Consider the following 19,507-nt stretch of genomic DNA (forward strand, 5'->3'; position numbering starts at 1 on the left):
GGGGGGCACTACCTAACCTGGAGGGTGGGAGCTGTTGCTGCAGAGGGCTGGGTAGCACTCACTGGTGTGTTCCCAAGCTTAGAAACACAGGAGAGGGAGAGATGAGGGGGGAGGTGGGGAAGGGGGGAAATCCCTGATAGTCAACCCAAAGCAAACCTCAAAATCTAAAACACCCCACAAGCCAAAATTATAGATTCTTTGGCTGTCAGACATGCCCACCCAGCTTCTACTTGCTGGTATTCATGGCTCCACACCCCTAAAGGAAAGATCTGGGTCATCTTCATGGGCCTAACTGAGCTCCCTTCCCCCAACTCATGTGCCATGGCTGGGGGGGTGCTGCAGGTCCTGACCTGAGAAGATGGGGTGAAGCAGTGGGTGGAGGTGGAGAGCAGTGGCAGCTGCTGCAGCAGGCCGTGGAGCAAGAAGAGTAGGGTAGAGTGCGGCATGTGGCACAGGGTGGAAGGCAAAGGGCCCGGGATGGATCGCGGAGGCAGGAATGATGTGGATAGGATGGCTGGCAAGAAAGGTGGCAGGGTGGCCAGGGATGATGGAGTGAGTGAGGTGGGATAAGGAAATGGGAGTCAGGTGTGGCTGGGGGATATGGTGTACTTGGGCGAGAGGCTGAGGATGCGGGTGAGAGTGGATGCCAATGGCGGCGGCGGCTGCCGCTGCGTGGTGCTGGAGGATGGCATGCTGCACGGTTGTGATGGAAGTGGCAGAAGCGGTCGCTGGCTGCTGAATGTGAATGGGCTGCAAGGCGGGCGTGGCTGGGGCCAGGGCTGCGGAAGCTGGAAAGGCCTTGACTTGCTTGGCCAGCAGCTGCTGCTGAATGTGCTGCTGTGCGGCCTGCTGGAGTTTGCTGTATTTTTCCATCTCCTCGGGTGTGAAGGTGATAGGCTGGCTCTCCAGGGGGGCCAGGGAGGAGTCCTCAGCCCCATCAGCGGACTCAATACTTGGCTCGCCGCTGGGAGGTGCATAACTGGGGAAGTGTTCGAGGTCTGGGGCTATAGGCAGCAAGCTGGAATCCACAGGCCCTGGCTGACTACCACTATCCAAGGATTCTAGGGTGTCCCTATCACTGGGGTCAGGGAGGTAGTTCTGGGAGATAACGGGGTCCCCAGAATAGCAGTCAGAGTGCACTGGGGTGCCGAGCGTAGCCACAGCGGGATCAGCAGTTGCTTCTTCAGACTTTGGCTCTTCTGGGGATGGGTCTGATAAGGGACCAGCTGTTTCCTCTGAGGGGAACTGATGTCCAAATGGGGTGTCATTATTCCCTGGAAGCCCTTCTTCGTTCTCGGACTGTTCTTGCTCTTCCGCTCTCTCCAGGCCAGACTCTTCACATTTCTTGGTGTTGGGCTTTCGGGTAGCTGGCAACTTCCCTATCAGTGGTAGGACAGGTTTATTGCCCAGAGAAGGGGGGAGCTTGGGGCCAAAGTAGCCCTGTGGGGGGTCCTTGAGCTTAAGCCCAGCTTTATTGGGGGTGGCCAGCACCTCCTCGCTCACACTGGATTTCCTCTCTCCCTTCCTTGACTGGATCTTCTCCAGCAGCAGTTTGGCAGTAATGGAGTTCTTGTCTTCTGGGCTGCAGTCCCCTTCTGACGCTCTCCCCGCACCGCTGTTGTTCTGCGAAGGGAGAATCGTCCCTTTACCATCATCTCCTCTGAGGTCATCTTTTTTCCCAGAACTTTCTCCCCGGCCTGATCGGAAATAGTGGGGAGACTGGGAACGGTAAATTTTCGAGCGGATGAAGTCACGCCGACCAGAACGCCTCTCCTCGGGGCTCTCGTGGCCCCAGGATCCCTTCCTGGAGCCCGACCTCTGGGAAGGGCTCCGGGTGCTCCGGCTGCGGTCCCTGCTGTAGCTCCTGCTCCTCTGCCAGCTGTGCGCTGTAGTGCTGCGGCTTCTCCGTTTGCTCCGGCTGCGGCTACAACTGCTGCTGCGGCTGCGGCCCCTGGATCGGGAGCGCTCCCTGCTGTGACTCCGAGACCGGCTTCGGGACTGACTGCAACTGAGGCTGTAGTCGTCGTCGTCGGAAGAGGAGTATTTGTGCCGCTTGGACCGGTGCTTGGAGCTGGCGTAGTCGGAGTCGTCAGAATCATGGGAGCGCTTGGAGTGTCTTCGGGACCGGTCACTGTAGTCGCTGTAGCTGTCATCGGAGTAACTGCGCTCTCTACTGTAGCAGCTCTGGTCTGAAGACGCATCAGAGCTACTGGAGTAAGAGCGCCTCGAGGACCGGTGCGAGGGATGCCTCCGGGCAGACCGGGAGCGGCTTCTGGAGTGCTCGCTTCCCGAGTCTTCCTCCTCGTCGTCCTCCTCCTCACTGTACTGGGATGGAGACTTTTGGCGCAACGAGGCGTCGTCACTATCCTCCTCCGCACTACTCGGCCGACTCCGATGGCTGGATCTGCTGCTGCGTTTGGCACTCGCTCGCCGCTGGCATGAAGAAGCCGGAGGCTCACCTTTGTGCTTCCTCCCACTGTGACCTTGCGAGCTGCTCCCGCCCCCACCCCCTTCGTCCTTCTTGCCACTGCCCCCCTCTTCGGCTGGAAGGGACCTCCGCTGGGAATCATCGTGGGTCCGTCGTCGCCTTCTTGGGGGTGCAGGGCTACCACTTCCAGGTGGCTCCGGTTTGGGCCCCCGTTCGGAATCTGGGGCTGATGACTTGTTCTTCTTTCGTTTTCTTTTTTTGCGCTTCTTAGACTTCTCCCCAGACTCCGTCTTTGAGCTTTTCTCCTCTGGGTCAGCTTTGTGTTTCCTTTTGTGTTTGCTGGATTTTTTGTGTTTCTTTTTCTTCTTGTGTCGGTGAGACTTCCCAGATCGTTCTTTCTTGCCAGGAAGGCTTTTCCCGGTGTCCTCTGTCTCTGACCCGTGGCTGCCCCCCGGGTCCTGCTTATTCAGGATGCTACAGGTAGACCCTGATGCAGGCGTGTCCACTCTGCCTTCGGAGGCCTGCTCTTGGCTCTCTTCCCCCTCTTTGCTTTTATTTGGCTCACCAGTGTCAGGGTCCTCCTTTGAGGAGCCTCCGGGATCCTTTGGTTTTTCTGTCCCTTTTGCTCTGTTATCTTTGTTTCTTGAAAGTTTAAAGTCAAAGTACAACGGGTTACAACTGTAGGAGATAGAGGGTTCTGCCTTGGTGAAGATCAACAGTTCTGACGGCCACTGGAGGGCAGTGCTTTCATCTTTGCTCAAGACGGGGAAGAAGGGACCAGTAGGATGTTTGGGTCCCTCCTGGCTTTCTTTCCCTGCTGGGGTGGCCTGAGGGGCTTCTTTAGAAGGGCTAGATTCACTCAGTGGGGTTTCTGAAGCCTTCTCATTCTGACTCTCCAAATTGTGCTCACTGACATCCTCTGCTGACTTGGAGGTAGCTTTGCTTCCAGGCTCTGAAGGCTCAGTCCCACTGACTTCCGCCTGCTGCTCAGACACTTCACTGGTTGCCTTTTCAGTTCCTTGGCTTGTTGCCACCTTGCTGCAGCCTTTGGGTTTGGGAGAACTGCTTTTTTTGTTTTCTAGGGCACTCTTTGGATGTGTACTACGATCACCTTCCATTTGTTCACTTGCTCTCATAAAAAGTAGAAAAGGGAAATTAGGTTTTACCTTGCAGTGTGCTGGAGGGATATAGTGGTAATATTCTGGCTCTATAGCTCCAGCTCCTTCTTCTCGCTTCATTTTTTTTAACTTCGATAATGTTGAGGCAAGGGACCCTCCATCCTGAGGATCTTCATCCTCTTTTTTGCCATCAAGATTACTGTTTCCATCAGCATCTCCTACTTTCTGAATTCCTTGATCAGAACCCTTCTCATCAGATTTTGCTCCATCATCAGAGGTTCCTTCCTCTGCGTGATCCTTGAAAACTGATGCTATTGATTCAAGCTTGACAGGAGCTTTCTTGGCAAAGGAAAACGAGACTCCCAGCTTTTGCAATGGGGTCCCTAGATTATTCTTAATGCCAAAGCTGACACCTTGAGAGGCTAACCCAGGAGCCTGTGCCAGCCCTGGGCTACTGGTGACTTGTACTGCTGTGAAAAGGCCTCCTTTTTCAGTGGAGAATTCAGGTCCTGAGCTACAAGTTGCAGTGGCACCTGTACCACTGTTTGCAGCTGATTCATCTTTCTCATCCTCTCCACCTTCTTCATCTACAGCCACTGTGGTTGGTCGGAACATAGGACCACTTCCTGGGGCACTAATATTAGTTTAGGAAAAAAAGAAAACAAAACAAAAAACAGAAACACAGATTTACGGATATAGTTTACGAGCTTGTAAAATACTTATGTGACTCAAAAAAACAAAACAAAACAAAACAAAAAACAGAAAAAAAAAATTGAGGGGCCAGAGCCATATTACAGGGCACATGGTTTCCTGAGTCCCATCAGGAATGATCCCTGAGCACAAAAACAGGAATAGCTAACCCCTAAGCCACTGACTGTGGTTCCCTCCTACAATCCTATCCAAACAAACAAAAAAAGTGAATGCCTGGAGAGACAGTTTGGTGGGTAAGGTACTTGCTTTTGCACAAAGTCAACCTAGGTTCAATCCCTAGCACCTTTTGTGGTACCAAGAGTTCCACCAGGAGTGAACTCTTAGCACAGAATCAGGAGTAAGCCTGAGTATTGCAGGATGTGAACTAAAACCAAACAAAACCAAAAACTCAAAAACTAATACAAAAGTGAGCTTATTTTACAATTCAAATCTATCAGTTTTGTATTCTCTCTTTTTGGGGGGTGTGTGTGTGTTTCTGAGCCACACCCAGTGGTGCTTAGGGGTTACTTTTGGCTCTGTACTCAGAAATCAGAGTGGCAGCCTCGGGGATCATCTGGGATGCCAGGTAAAGCATGCAGGTTGGTTGTATGTAAGGCAAATGCCCTAACTGCTGTGCCATAGTTCTGCTCCTCATTCTCATTTTTTATCCTTTTCATATATCACACAGAGTAGTACGTGGAGGATTGTGCAGTGCCAGGGATTGACTCTGAGCCTCCTGCATGCAAAAACATGTGTTCATGAGAGCAATAAATTCTCTGGAGAATTATTTCTTTTAAATCTCAGTGTTATCTTTTTTTTACTCTGGTCCCTATTCTTGTTTCTTTTTACTCATTATTATGCTTTTAACACATGGCTGAACAAAGGTTATACTTCACTTATCTAAAATAACCAATAAACTGGGCCCGGTGATGGGTAAAAACCTTCTTTAAGAGGTTTTTAATTCTCCCAAGAGAATTACTTGGTCAGTTCTACAATGTTTATTTATAAAACTAAGAACTAAAACATTTCTGGGGCTGACCTAAAACACTTTTGGGACTGGGTATACAGTTCAGTAGAACTTGCACTACATGTAGGGTTACAATTGTCTTTATTTTTTGTTTACCCATCATTTTGGGGGTATAAACAGCTATGTTCAGGATCAATTCTGGCTGTGCTCAAGGAACCACAGAGGATGCTGGGGATTGAACCAGAGAAAGTTATGTGCAAAACAAGTGCCCTACCTGGTGTACTGTATCTCCAAACTCTAGGTCCTAATTTTTATACTGCATGGTTCCCTTCCAGCTCTGCCCAGAGTAACCCATCCAAGCACTGAGTAAGGAGTAAACTCCAGCAGAGCTGGGTATGGCAAACCAAAGAAAAATAAAAGTTGTCTCCTAAGAGAAATGTATTAAAGCACATCCTGTTAAGTGGCCTGGCTTTTTTTTTTTTTTTTTTTTTTGGGTCACACCCTACAACACTCAGGGGTTACTCCTCGCTCTATGCTCAGAAATCGCTCCTGGCAGGCTCGGGGGACCATATGGGATGCCGGGATTTGAACCACCATCCTTCTGCATGCAAGGCAAACGCCTTACTTCCATGCTATCTCTCTGGCCCCGACTTGGCACATTCTTTTGCCAATGTGTGGGGAGCCAGGGAGACATATATTCAAAGCAGGGAAACTCACTGACTTGTGGTACATGCTTTAGTTAGGCTTCACCTGGAAATGTCTGGGGCCAAAGCCAGTGGTAAGATCACACCCAGGACTCACACGATTGGGTTGGGCTCTCTACTGCTGATCTATACCACTGGCACCTGTTCTCTCCTTTTCATTCTCCAAAATACAAAAAGCTAAATTAAAAAGGATCTGCAGGAGCTGGAGCTGTGGCTGATCCCTGGCAGTATTTGCCTGTCTCAAAACGCAACTGCCAGAAATGGCAATAAAGTCAGTAAACAAATAAATGTATATAAATAAACAATTAAGGATTCATAGACAAAAATAAACCTACTATGTCCAGGAACTTGGAAAGTTTGGCTCCACTAAGTGATAAACTTTTCAAAGTGACAATCAGTTTTTCATTTTTCCTGTGTCCAGTTCCTTTGGTCCTGGCTAGCTATTAAAAAACAATCATGAGGGCCCGACTGACAGTACAGCGAGAAAAGCACTTGCCTTGCGTGGGGCTTAACTGGGTTCAATCCTCAGCAACCCATATGGTCTCTTGGACTGACTAGGATTGATCCATGAGCATTGCAGGGTATGACCCAAAAAGAAAAAAAAAAAAAAAAAAAAAACAACAAAAACAAAAACAGGAGCTAGAGAGAGAGTACAGTGGGTAGGATGTTTGCCTTATACATGATTGACCCAGGTTTGATCTCCAGCATCCCATGTGGACCCCTGAGCACTGCCAGGAATGCAGAGTCAGAAATAACCACTGGGTGTGGCCCAAAACCAAAATACAAAAACAGTAACTAAAGTAAGGGAAAAAAGAAAAGATAGGTCCTCAAAGTCTATTGGTTTGATAATTCAGCTTTAGAAGTGGCAACCTGCACCAACAGTTAAATACTAGGTCTCAAATCAGCAATAACTGTAAAAGTTATAAAAGGACTCTGAGATGGCTCTATGGTCTGGACCATGTGTTACATGCAGGAGGCCCAGATGTGTTACACTGTCACAGTTGTTGCCTACACTATGAACAGAGGGCAGCTCTCAAGCACTGGCCAGATATAGCTTCAAAAACTAAACCAACCACCAAACCAACCAAAAATACTCTAAAGATAGGAACAAATTAGAGAAATAGAATTCCCAAGGGTTTAGACTGTTTAGCACTTAAAAGGCAGTCACACCTGAATCGGTTCCAAGATACAGTCTAGAGGGTATGCAAGATATTTTTTTGGTCTGCAAAATAGTGTGATTCCCAGAACTGCAGAGTCCTCTGAGCCCCACCAGAAATGGTATCTGAGCACAGAACCAAGAGGACTGCTGGCTGTGCCCTCCCCTAATACCCCCTCCCAACAAACAAAAAGCCAATGGCCTTGCAGACATGTGACCTGAGCTCTATACCTGCAAAACAAAACCCATGGGAACTATACAAAGTAACCTAATCTATGCCCAGTAAATTCTGGCTATGAAACACACTGTATGTGCTTTCCTACATAATCATGTTAAAAGGATGGTAAAAACTGTTAAAAAGTTTACTGGGCATCTTCTATCTATAAGTACTTTTTTCTGGTTTGCTTCTGAATCACACCAGGCTATGCTCAAGATCACTTCTGGCAGGGCTTGGAGAACCATAGCGTGTCAAAGGGCAGTCATATGCAAGGCAAGCACCCTTACCCACTGTACTATCTCTCTGGACCAGCTGTTTTGATATATTATCTGGTTTTTTTGGGTCACACCCAGTGGCACTAAGGGGACTACATGGGATGTTGGGAATCAAACTGGAGTTGTCCGGTGTAGACCACATGCAAAACAGACGTCCTACCGCTATACTTTAGCTCTGGCCCCATTGATAAACTATCTTATTTATTCCTCACACTAAGAAGTAAACAGTTGGACCTGGGGAGATATTTCAAAAGGTTAGAACACTTTGCTTTTTATATAGGAGGCATGGGTACCTCTCTAGAAGCTTCAGAACACACCTGAGTATGTTATTATCATCTTTATTTTTTTATTTATAGTTTTGGTTTTTGGGCCACACCCGGCGGTGCTCAGGGGTTACTCCTGGCTGTCTGCTCAGAAACAGCTCCTGGCAGGCACAGGGGACCGACCATATGGGACACCGGGATTCGAACCAACCACCTTTGGTCCTTGGATCAGCTGCTTGCAAGGCAAACGCCTCCGCTGTGCTATCTCTCCAGGCCCTATCATCTTTATCTTTTTTTTTTTTTTTGGTTTTTGGGCCACACCCTGTGAGGCTCAGGGGTTACTCCTGGCTATGCGCTCAGAAGTTGCTCCTGGCTTCTTGGGGGACCATATGGGACACCGGGGGATCGAACCGCGGTCCGTCCTAGGCTAGCGCAGGCAAGGCAGGCACCTTACCTCCAGCGCCACCGCCCGGCCCCCTATCATCTTTATCTTAAAGATACAACACCGAGTCAGTGTTGGCCAAGGACATAGCCACTTAAGTGTATATTGTTATCAGTATATTATAATCCAAGCAAAGACATACTTTTAGTTTGAAAAAAGTATCTATTAAAAATCTAAGGACTGGGCCCGAAGAGATAGCACAGCCGTGTTTGCCTTGCAAGCAGCCAATCCAGGACCAAAGGTGGTTGGTTCGAATCCCGGTGTCCCATATGGTCCCCCGTGCCTGCCAGGAGCTATTTCTGAGCAGACAGCCAGGAGTAACCCCTGAGCACCGCAGGGTGTGGCCCCCCCAAAAAAAAAATCTAAGGACTATGGGGCCGGAGAGACAGCACAGCAGCGCTTGCCTTGCAAGCAGCCGATCCAGCACCTAAGGTGGTTGGTTCGAATCCCAGTGTCCCATATGGTCCCCCGTGCCTGCCAGGAGCTATTTCTGAGCAGATAGCCAGGAGTAACCCCTGAGCAGCGCCAGGTGTGGCCCAAAACAAAACAAACCAAAAAAAAAAAAAAAAAAAAAAAAAACCCTAAGGACTGGTGCCAGGGTGATAGGACAGCGGTAGGGCGTATGCCTTGCATGTGGCTGAACCATGACAGGCCTGGGTTTGATCCCTGGCAGCATTTTATATGGTCCCCGAGCCTGCCAGTAGCGATTTCTGAGTGCAGAGCCAGGAGTAACCCCTGAGTGCCACTGGGTGTGATCCCAAAACAAAAACAAAACAACAACAAAAATTAAGAATTATGATTAGAAAATCTTAAAAAAAAGTTTATTTTGGGGGACCGGAGCAATAGCACAGTGGTAAGACATTTGCCTTGCATGTGGCCAACACAGGATGGATCCTGGTTCGAGTCCCAGCATCCCATATGGTCCCCCGAGCCTGCCAGGAGTAACTTCTGAGTGCAGAGCCAGGAGTAACCTCTGAACGCCACCGAGTGTGACCCAGAAAAAAAAAGTTTATTATGTTAAGGATTATAATGATCATCTATAGAACCCTGAGAGAAAATATTCTTACCATTCTGCTTGCTTTCTTTGCTCTGCCAACTCATGGAGTCGTCGAAGAGCTTTTTCCTGTTTCTTCTCATCTTTACGGGATCTTGATGAAACATTTCGAGCGAACTCTCTCTGCTTGAGATCTTTCAATCTCTGGGGTAAAAGAAAGAACAAGGGTGGGTAATTTAGAGTAACTTAGGGATCCTAAAAGCAAGGCCTTTGGAGTATTTACCATCAATTAATGGTTATAGTGCTAGTGTAGAATACATTGTTATAGTCTTATGATAACTGAAAACACAATGGCTGATTATTCTGAATAAAACACTTGAAGTATCTGCATATTTATTTAGGACAGCACACCATTTGCTTTATTGGGCAAAATAAAATAACTTCTGAAGCAGTAAGTAAATTTTAGAACAGTTGGAGGAGAACTATGTAATCATCTGCTCTTCCTGGATGCAAAACAAGACAAACAGAACATGAAATAAATTCTAATAACACAAGTCAAAGAGAACAGAAAAGGGTTAAGCTAGTACAAAAAAAATTACCCAGGTGTATAAGATCTTTAAAAAAGCAATGTACAGCTTACATGGGGACGTCATTGAATCAGAACTAACAAAGAGAACGACCTTTTCTTTCACAATAAAAAGGTGCGTGTTTCCCTGTAGCTATAAACCATCTTCTGTGTTGGCATGTTCAGAGCTCACCAATCTGACCTCTCTCACCTGGCCAGTCTGCTGGAATTAAAGAGCACTACGTACAGCATTTCATTCTTTCATGGCCCTCAGAGGGACAGCCAGGGAGTGAGGAGGGAAAATAGAGACAAGTCAGAGAATTTATGGCTGACAATCCTGATCAAAGAAAGGGTCTTTTATTAGAAGCTTTAATATAATTTTCCTTCGAACAAAACAATGACCAAAAAAGAACAGTGGGCTGATACACTGAGGACAGAGTTCAGACATATCAGCAATGAAGACAGAACTAAAATTTCATCTTCAACATACTTGATAAAAAACGAACCAAAGAAATCAAATAAAACACATCAGCCTATGGTTTTACAACAGCACTGGGAAAAGGAATTTGACCCAATATAAAGTGGACATTGCTTTGTGAAAAGGCATGATGTTCACAGACAGAGGAAATTTCTTATCTAATATTTATGAAATGTTCTTGAAAACTTCTGAATTGGGAGAGGGGAAAGGGTGGAACGACACACACAGAAAAAAGATATACAACTAAAGACACTAGAAGAGAAACTCACTCTTGTGATCTGGGCTCCCAAATTAGAAGGATTTGCCTTCGTTTAAAACATCAGCTGAAAATGTCACACAACAAAGAAAAAAAAAAGTAAAAAAATAAAACAAGATTGGAAGAGAAAAAAAATAAAGCAAGCATTACTACACAAGCTCTCTTAGTGAATCTGCAATCTATTACACTGAGCAATCAGGGACAAAGCCATCAACTCGAAAAGGGCTGGCTAAGGAGAAGGAAATCGCCTGCACAACAGATATGTGTACATACACACAGACTGACAGAGTCAGAGCAGGCTTCCTAGAGAGATGGAGCCATCCACTGCTTCAGGGAAAACGATTACCGAACTTTAGGAAAGACTTGGCCTTTATTATCGAGAAGTTCAACTAATCAACGCTGACAATTTTCCCTCTTTGTAGTTGAATGACAAGAATTAAGATTTTAATTTTAAAAAAGTTCAAGGGCCAGTGATAGTCCAATGGACTGAGCATGTGCTCTGCATGCAGAAGGCCTGCTTTGATCTCCAGCACCGATGATCCCCGCCAGCACTGCGGGATGTGCCTTCCCAAGCAATATTTTAAGATGCTGATATTTAATTCCATTGAAAAAACAAACATTCTTAGCAGTCCTAGTGGGATTCAGGGAACCATATGGGTGCTGAGGATTGAAGCTAGACTGGCCTGTATAAGGTGAGCATCCTATGTTGTACTATAGCTCCAGCCCTAAAATGTTTTTTTTTTTATTTTTATTTTTGATTTTTGGGTCACACAGTGCTCAGGGGGTACTCCTGGCTCTACGCTCAGAAATTGCTCCTGGCAGGCTTGGGGGACCATATGGGATGCCGGGATTCGAACCACTGTCCCTCTGCATGAAGGGCAAAAGCCTTACCTCCATGTTATCTCTTCGGTCCAATTTTCCTTTTATTTTGGCATCACCCAGCAGTATACAGAGTTTACTCCTGGCAGTGTTGGGGGACCATATGGGGTACTATGCATCAAACTCAGGGTGGCTGTGAGCAAAGCAAGTGCCCTACCAACTGTGCTATAGCTCCGGCCCTTCCAATGTCCTCCCCACCCCCCAGGAGAGCAGGGCTTATTAAATGACTATTCAAACTTGTTTTCTGCTTTTTCCTTTTGATTTTAGCTCAGCTGGAGACCATGTAGTGCCAGTGATCAAACTTGGGGCTCCTTGTGAAAGCATAGCATGCCTTTTGCTCACTCACCTACTCAAACCACATTTAGTTTTTTCTGCCCCTTGTTAAGACAAGGTTAACTAGCTGGACTTCCCTAAATAGAGACAGACCAACTATTCTTCAACACTAGTAACCGTGTTCCTTTGCTAGAAATTCTAAACAAGCTCAAGATTAACAGAGAATTTAACTCTTCCCCCCCACATAACCCCCATTTGTCCCTTTCTCTCAGACAATCCATACCCCTGAAAATTCTCTCCATGTTTAGTCATTTCATCCTCTAACAATTATTTTTACACTTTTTGGAGTTATTCCCTGAACTATAGGACATTTGCAAAGCAGTGGTTTTACTAAAATAGTTGGATTGAATAAAATATGAGGCTTTCCAAAAACTCAGAGGCAACTTGGTACAAGCTCAAAGCTTAAGGAAATGGATTTTGCATCAATCTAAAGATAATCAGATCTCAAATTTCTACCATCACACAACTGGAGATAGGGATGAAAGAAAATGCAATGATGTCAGAAAGAACACATCCTAATTACAATCTTTTAGGCATAGTTTATCCTGGTACTATAGAGGGAAGAGTAAACATTCCTGTATCACCTTTAAAAACTTCTAATCAAGTCTAGAATCTCAAAAGTATAACCGGAAACCCTAGAATCCTCTTATTTTCTTTTGTTCCCCACCCTTTTAGTTTTTTTAGGGGGGGGAATACCTGGCAATGCTCAAAGATCTCTTGGCTCTGTACTCAGGAATCCTCTCCTGGCAGGCTTAAGGGACCATATGGGATACTAGGGATTGAACCTGAGTCAGCTGCATGCAAGGCAAGTGCCCTACCCTCTCTGTACTATCTCTCTGGCTCCAAACACAGCATTCTAACCCAAGCCTTAAAGACAGGGATTGGACATTTTCTCAAACCCAAAATGTGTATTAAAGGTCTCTCATATGACAATGTTCTGATAAAAATGAATCCCTGGCCAGAGAGACTGGGTAAGTGGGCCCTGAGTGTCAATGACCAAGCTCTATTTCTTTATTTTTTATTTATTGTTTTTGGGCCACATCCAGGGCTGCACACAAACACTCTTGATGGGTTGGAGAACCTTATGGGACACTGGAGCTTAAGCCTGGTTTGCCCATAAGCAACATGTGTCCTGCCCACTATACTATCACTCGGTCCCCCCATAACATGTGTTTAATTCCTGAGCAGATAGGAGATAAGCCCAGCAAGAGGCCCCAAAACAAAAACAACAAAATTCCTAATTCCATGTTTTCCTTGCTCAAGATAAAACTAAAATTTTCCTCAGATAAATAAACTTATTCAAAAACAAAACAAAACAAAACAAAAAAACTCTTAAAAAATAAACAAAAAAGGAGGTTTTGGATTATTCACAGCTGTGCACAGGTTCTGTGTTCCGGAGTGATTCCTGGTGGTGCTCAGGGGACTATATGAAGTGCTTGGAATTGAATCAGGGCAAGTGCCTTAGCCCCTGATTATCTTCCCTGACTCCATTAACTCTCTCTCTTTTTTTGGAAGGGGGAGTTGGGCTACACCCGACAATGCTTAGGAGTTGCTCCTAGCGCAGCATCCAGAATTACTCCTGGTAGGTTTAGGGGACCATTTAGGGTGCTGGGAATCAAAGCTGAGTAGACCATGTACAAGGTAAATGCCCTACATACTGTGCTATCACTCCAGCTCCTGAACTCTTCTTCTTTCTTATTTAGAGGGTGGGGATTTCGGGGTCACACCCAGTGGTGTTCAGGGGTTATTCCTGGCAGGCTCGGGGGACCATATGGGATGCCGGAATCAAACCCGGTCTGTCCTGGGTTGGCCGCTTGCCAGGCAAATGGCCTACTGCTGTGTTATCCCTTTGGCCCCTGAATTCTTCTTTTAGAAGACTAGACAAGCTTTGAACTCCCTTTCCCTCCTTAAGAAAGCAATGGATTTGTGAGATAGTGTCAAAATAAATGTAAAACCACTAAGTGTGTCAATTTTGTTTAACAGTGGCCCTTCTCTCCCTTATTTGGGGTAGGAACTGCTTTCAGGCAAGAGGTCCAGAATTCAATTCTGCCCCATCACCATCAAGTGTAGCTCTGATGTAGAAAAAAAGTCTATCTGGGCTGGAACAGATAGGCCATGTGATCCAGGTTTGACCCTCTATATCCCATATGGTCCTCTGAACACTGACAGGAAGTTCCTGAGGAGACAGGTGTGACCCAAAACTCAAAAATGTAAAATTTAAAAAGCAAAAAGCTACCAAGTATGCTTTATTGCCATATGTGTAAACCTGTATTTTTCTTTCCTTTTTTTGGTTTGTTTTTGGGCCACACCTGGCAGCACTCAGGGATTACTTCTGGCTGTGCTCAGAAATTGCTCCTGGCAGGCCTGAGGGATAGGGACCAGGGATTAGAACCCAAGTCTGTCCTGGGTTGGCCATGTGCAAAGCAAAAAATTCTCTACTGCTGTGCTATTACTCCAGCCCCTTTAAAACTTAATTTTTTTTTGTTTTTTTTTTTTTTGTTTGTTTGTTTTGGGTCATACCAGGCGGCACTCGGGTTACTCCTAGCAGGCTCCAGGGACCATATGGGATGCCAAGGACTGAACTTGGGTCGGCCATGTTGTGTGCAAGGCAAAAGCCCTACTGCTGTGCTATCTCTCTGTCCTCTTGTAACTTGTATTTTGTTTTGGGGCCACACCGGCAGTGCTCAGGGGTTCCTCCTGGCTCTACGCTCAGAAATCGCTCCTGGCAGGCTCGAGAGATTATATGAGATGCTGGAATTCTAACCACCATCCTTCTGCATGCAAAGCAAACGCCCTACCTCCATGATATCTCTCCGGCCCCCATAACCCATATTTTTAACTTTCCTCTTAAATGCTGAAGAGAAAAGGAATACAAGTTCTGGTAATTTTTCTTTGAGGCAAGAAGGAACAAGCAACATAGCTCAGAGAGAAAAAACAGCTCAGGTAAGGAGGCAAAAAATTACAATGTTGTCATAAATCCAAAAACATTTCAGAGGCTGAGTAAATTTGGTAACAAACACAAAATTTCCTTATGCTACAAAATGGAACAGTCTAAGTGGAGTTGTTATACTTTTTGTTTTGTTTTTGGATTGGGGGGGACAGCGCTCAGGCTCTACGCTAAGAAATCACTCCTGGCTGGCTCTACCTTCATGCTATCTCTCCGGCCCGTGTTGTTAGTATCATTTTAAGCAAATGTTCAAAGACCATGTATTGGGGCTGGAGAGATAGCATAGCAGTAGGACATTTTACTTGCATGCTCATCCTGACTCAGGATGGACCTTGGTTTGATTTCTGAGCCCAGAGCTAGAAGCAACCACTGAGCAGTGCTGGGTATGGCCAAAATAACAATAAAATAAAATAAAACAAAACAAAATCTAAAAAACAAAAATAACCCCCCATGGGGCCGAAGAGATAGTATGGAGATAGAGTGTTTGCCTTCCATGCAGAAAGACAGTGGTTTGAATCCCGGCATCTCACATGGACCCCGGATACTGCCAGGAACAATTTCTGAGCATAGAGCCAGGAGTAATCCCTGAGTGCTGCCGGGTGTGACCCAAAAAACAAAAACAACAAAAATAACCCCCCAAAAAACATGTATTGACCCTCTGAAAATCAGAAAGCATGCTTTCTGAAGAGTGCTAATACATTCACTAATTTACTGAACTATTAAAACCAGAAAGTCAAGCCACACAATGCATTTTTTGTTAGTTATTGGGCTATATCCAGTGGTGCTTAGGGGGGGTGGGGATAATATGGGATGCTGGGGAATCGAATCTGGGTCAGTCATGTGGAAGGCAAGCATCCTACCTGCTATGCCCCCATATTTTTAGGTGGAGAACATTGATTCAAGAAATAAAACTGGATTTTTAAAAAAAAAAATTGTGTTTTTGGCACTACCCGGCAATACCCAGGGTTTATACTTCTGGTTCTTTAGTTAGGTATCAATCCTGGGTGGGAACTGGATATACACATATGGCATTGGGGATCAAGCCCAGGTCAGCAGTATGCAAAGCAAGAACCAGTCCAGCTGTACTATATATCTCTTCAGCCGCTCAATTCTACTTAAGAAAAATGGCGGGAGCACTGATATCGCACAGCAGGTAGGACATTTGCCTTGCGCACAGCTGACTTGGGTTCAATCCCCAGCATCCCATATAGTTCCCCCGATCCTGCCAGGAATGATTCCTGAGCTCAGAGACAGGATAATCCCTGAGTACCATGGAATATGGTCCAAAACCCAAAACCGAAACCAAACAAACAAACAAAAACACACAGAGAAAAATAGTATGTTTGCAAAAACAACAACAAAAAGTATACATTTATGGCATACAATGAATGGAAGGTCCCTTCTCATCTTTCTCGCTCTTTAGGCACAGGATAGCTGACGTTTCCTTTAAATTTCTCAAAATAACTAGTAAAAGAAAGCCCTTAGTAAACAATTCATTTGAAACAGGAGGCTCTTGGGGCTGAAGAGAGAACATAGCTAGCAGAATGCTTGTTTTGCATGCAGCTGAACGGATTTGATCTCTGGCACCCAAGCTGGTCTATGAGACCTGCCAGGGGCGAAAACTTTGCTCAGAGCCAAAAGTAAGTGCTGAGGTGTTGCCCAATACTCAAAACTTTAGTAACAACAATAATCCCAGATCTCTTTAAATAAAGACTACAAAGTGTCAATGATATTTCAGTTCTTAAAATATAGCTAAGCACCATTAAAGACTGATGGCACAACATCTACTTCAGATACAAACTCCTGCTCTACTACAAGATTCTGAAAAAATGAGAGTAGAAAAAGAAGAATCTGATAATTTTAAGCAAGTTTTGAATGTGATTGATATATTTCCTCAGATTATCAACCATATGAGAATGAGATAATATCACTTCTACAAGAGTGTGTTAAGAGTGATAGCACAGTGGGTAGAACTTGGCCTTGCATGCAGCCAACTCAGATTTGATTCCTGGCACCCCACATAATCTCATAAGCCTGCCAAGAATGATTTTTTTTTGTTTTGTTTTGTTTTTGGGCCACACCTGGCAGTGCTCAGGGGTCACTCCTGGCTGTCTGCTCAGAAATGGCTCCTGGCAGGCATGGGGGGTGGGGGGTGGGGATGACCATATGGGACACCGGGATTCGAACCAGCCAGCTTTGGTCCTGGATCGGCTGCTTGCAAGGCAAACGCCACTGTGCTATCTCTCCGGGCCCCAAGAATGATTTCTGAGCTGACCCAGGATGGACAGCGGTTAGATTGATTCAATACCCCGGCGTCCCATATGGTCCCCTCAGCCAAGATTTCTGAGCGCATTGCCAGGAGTAACCCCTGAGCATCACAGGGTATGGCCCAAAAAGCAAAAACAAAAATAAAGTAAGCTGTAGTATTTAATATTTATTAATATTGAGGATACATAAGTAATTTATGATTTCCCAAATCCACTTCATATCTTTATTATAATCAATTCATGTTTTTCTTTGGGATCAGTATTCTATAAGCATACCAAAAAAAAAAAAAAAGAATAATTATGTACTGTCCTCATTGGGTCATTGGCATGTAACAGTGATTTCACTTCTTAGAAGTCTCAGTTCTTATTCAGTCCTAGGATCATATTATCTCACCTTGCCTACTTATTTACCTTCACATTCTTCCTACTGCACAAAGAAGCATGAAAAAAAGAAACCCAATTGTTATTTCTTCAAAATCTGCAGTGAGCTTGACAATCTGCATTGCCGGGTACCACCAGGGCTGCACCTACTTCATGATGCTTGGGAGCCAGGTGACCCCAGAGTTTGAAATCAGGTTCCAGTGCATGTCACACACGTGCTCATCACTACTGAGCTAGCTTTCCAACTACAGGTTTTGGTATTACATGAAACTTCAATTGTTTCAAAAAAGCTCAAAAGGATGTAATACAGTTGGCAAGAAGAGGCCTCAGGTTCAGTTCCTAGTATTGCATAGTTCCCTAAGCACCACCAGAGGTGGCACTGGTGAGTCCTGAGGAAGCATTTCTTAAACTTTTCAGCCCATACTGCTGGAAAGACTATCACTGGGAGTGGCACTGAGTCCTGTAAAGGAGCCCCAGTAATTACTGGAAATTTTATACTCAAGTTTTTTGTTTGTTTGTTGTTTGTTTTTTGTTTTTGGACCACACCCGGCAGTGCTCAGGGGTTACTTCCTGGCTATCTGCTCAGAAATAGCTCCCGGCAGGCACGGCCCCGGGATTCGAACCAACCACTTTAGGTCCTGGGTTGGCTGCTTGCAAGGCAAACGCCGCTGTGCTATCTCTCCGGCCCCATACTGAAGTATTTTATATATTAAAAAAAAAAAAAAAGAGGCATACTGACAGTATTATTTCCTCCAATCAAGACAGAGATTAAAACAGTTTCACAATGCTGCCTGCAGCACTGGATTTTCAGAACTGAGTCAGTCTACCCTGATATTTTTGAAATTAGGCCAGGAAGCTGAAACCCACACTAAGAAGAAACAGTGAGGAAACATCAATAAGCTTGGTCCAAAGTATCAATGAGAAACCCTGGAAAAGTGTGGGGAGGAGGGAAAAGGTCCACCTATGTTACAAATGTAAATGCTTATAGGGAGGTTTGGCAGACAGAATTTAAGTCCTAAAGGTGGGGATAAAAACAGAGATCACAGTTGAAGAGCAACTCTTCAGTTTTAGAGAACTGTTAATTTTAATTAAAAGTCCAATGTTCTCTTGGGGGCTGGAGCGATAGCACAGTGGTACGGCATTTGCCTTGTGCGCAGGACAATGACCCAGGACAATGGTTCAAATCCTGGTCACTAATTGCCAGGATCGATTTTTGAGTGCAGATCCAGGAATAACCCCTGAGCAATGCTGGTTTGACCCAAAACAAACAAACAAACAACAAAAGAAGTTCAATGTTCTCAGAAACTTCAATTTTGGGGAAGGAGAGATAGCATGCAGGCAGGGCGTTTGCCTTGCAAACAGCTGACCCAGGTTCAAGCCCTAGCATCCCAAATGGTCCCCAAGCCTGGAGTAATTTCTGAGCACAGAGCCAGGAGTAACCCCTAAATGCTGCCAGGTGTGGCCCAAACTCTTGCCTTCATCTCCTGAAAAGTCCAAGAAAGAAAAAAAAAAGTGCTAAAATAAAGCACAGACTAATATATGACTACAAATTTACTTCTAGAGAAGAGCATGTTCTTTAAATTTTAGATCCTCCAAAAAGCTAAAGAAAATTATTCCTATGGTCATATCCATTAGCAAAAAAAAAATTAACAAGAAGATACAAATTTAAAAAGGTAAGAATGGGGAAAAATGGGCCCAGAGAGATAGCACAGCAGCGTTTGCCTTGCAAGCAGCCAATCCAGGACCAAAGGTGGTTGGTTCGAATCCCGGTGTCCCATATGGTCCCCGGTGCCTGCCAGGAGCTATTTCTGAGCAGACAGCCAGGAGAAACTCCTGAGCACCGCCGGATGTGGCCCAAAAACAAACAAACAAAAAAAGAATGGGGAAAAATAATTTCAATTTTACCTTTCACTTACAACTAAGGCAAAAAGAGAAGGCAGATGTTCACTTGAGCACCCAGGCATATTAGAACTTACATAAAAGCAAATTATAGATTTGGTTACCTCTTAAGGAATGGCAAGGTCTACCTTTGGAGATTTCAAAACGTACTGAAGTTGGGCCGGAATGGTGGGGCAAGCGGTAAGGCGTCTGTCTGTCTGCCTTGCCCATGCTAGCCTAGGATGGACCATGGTTCAATCCCCAGCATC

At 45.3% G+C, this 19,507-nt stretch overlaps 1 protein-coding gene across 3 annotated transcripts in view; it reads right to left on the reverse strand.

Moving 5' to 3' along the window:
* Positions 1 to 3: 3 nt before the first annotated feature.
* The window catches only part of GPATCH8 (G-patch domain containing 8), an 89,013-nt gene continuing 69,509 nt past the window's right edge, over positions 4 to 19,507 (reverse strand). For all 3 annotated transcript variants that reach the window (XM_049778878.1, XM_049778884.1, XM_049778892.1), the window contains 2 exons: positions 9,328 to 9,458; positions 4 to 4,180 (listed from right to left, as the gene is read on the reverse strand). In XM_049778878.1, the coding sequence (XP_049634835.1) occupies positions 313 to 4,180; positions 9,328 to 9,458 (3,999 nt within the window). In that variant the 3' untranslated portion in view covers positions 4 to 312. The remainder of the gene's footprint in view (positions 4,181 to 9,327; positions 9,459 to 19,507) is intronic.

This window comes from Suncus etruscus, chromosome 1 (genome assembly GCF_024139225.1).
Source record: "Suncus etruscus isolate mSunEtr1 chromosome 1, mSunEtr1.pri.cur, whole genome shotgun sequence".
Taxonomy (NCBI): Eukaryota; Metazoa; Chordata; class Mammalia; order Eulipotyphla; family Soricidae; genus Suncus; species Suncus etruscus.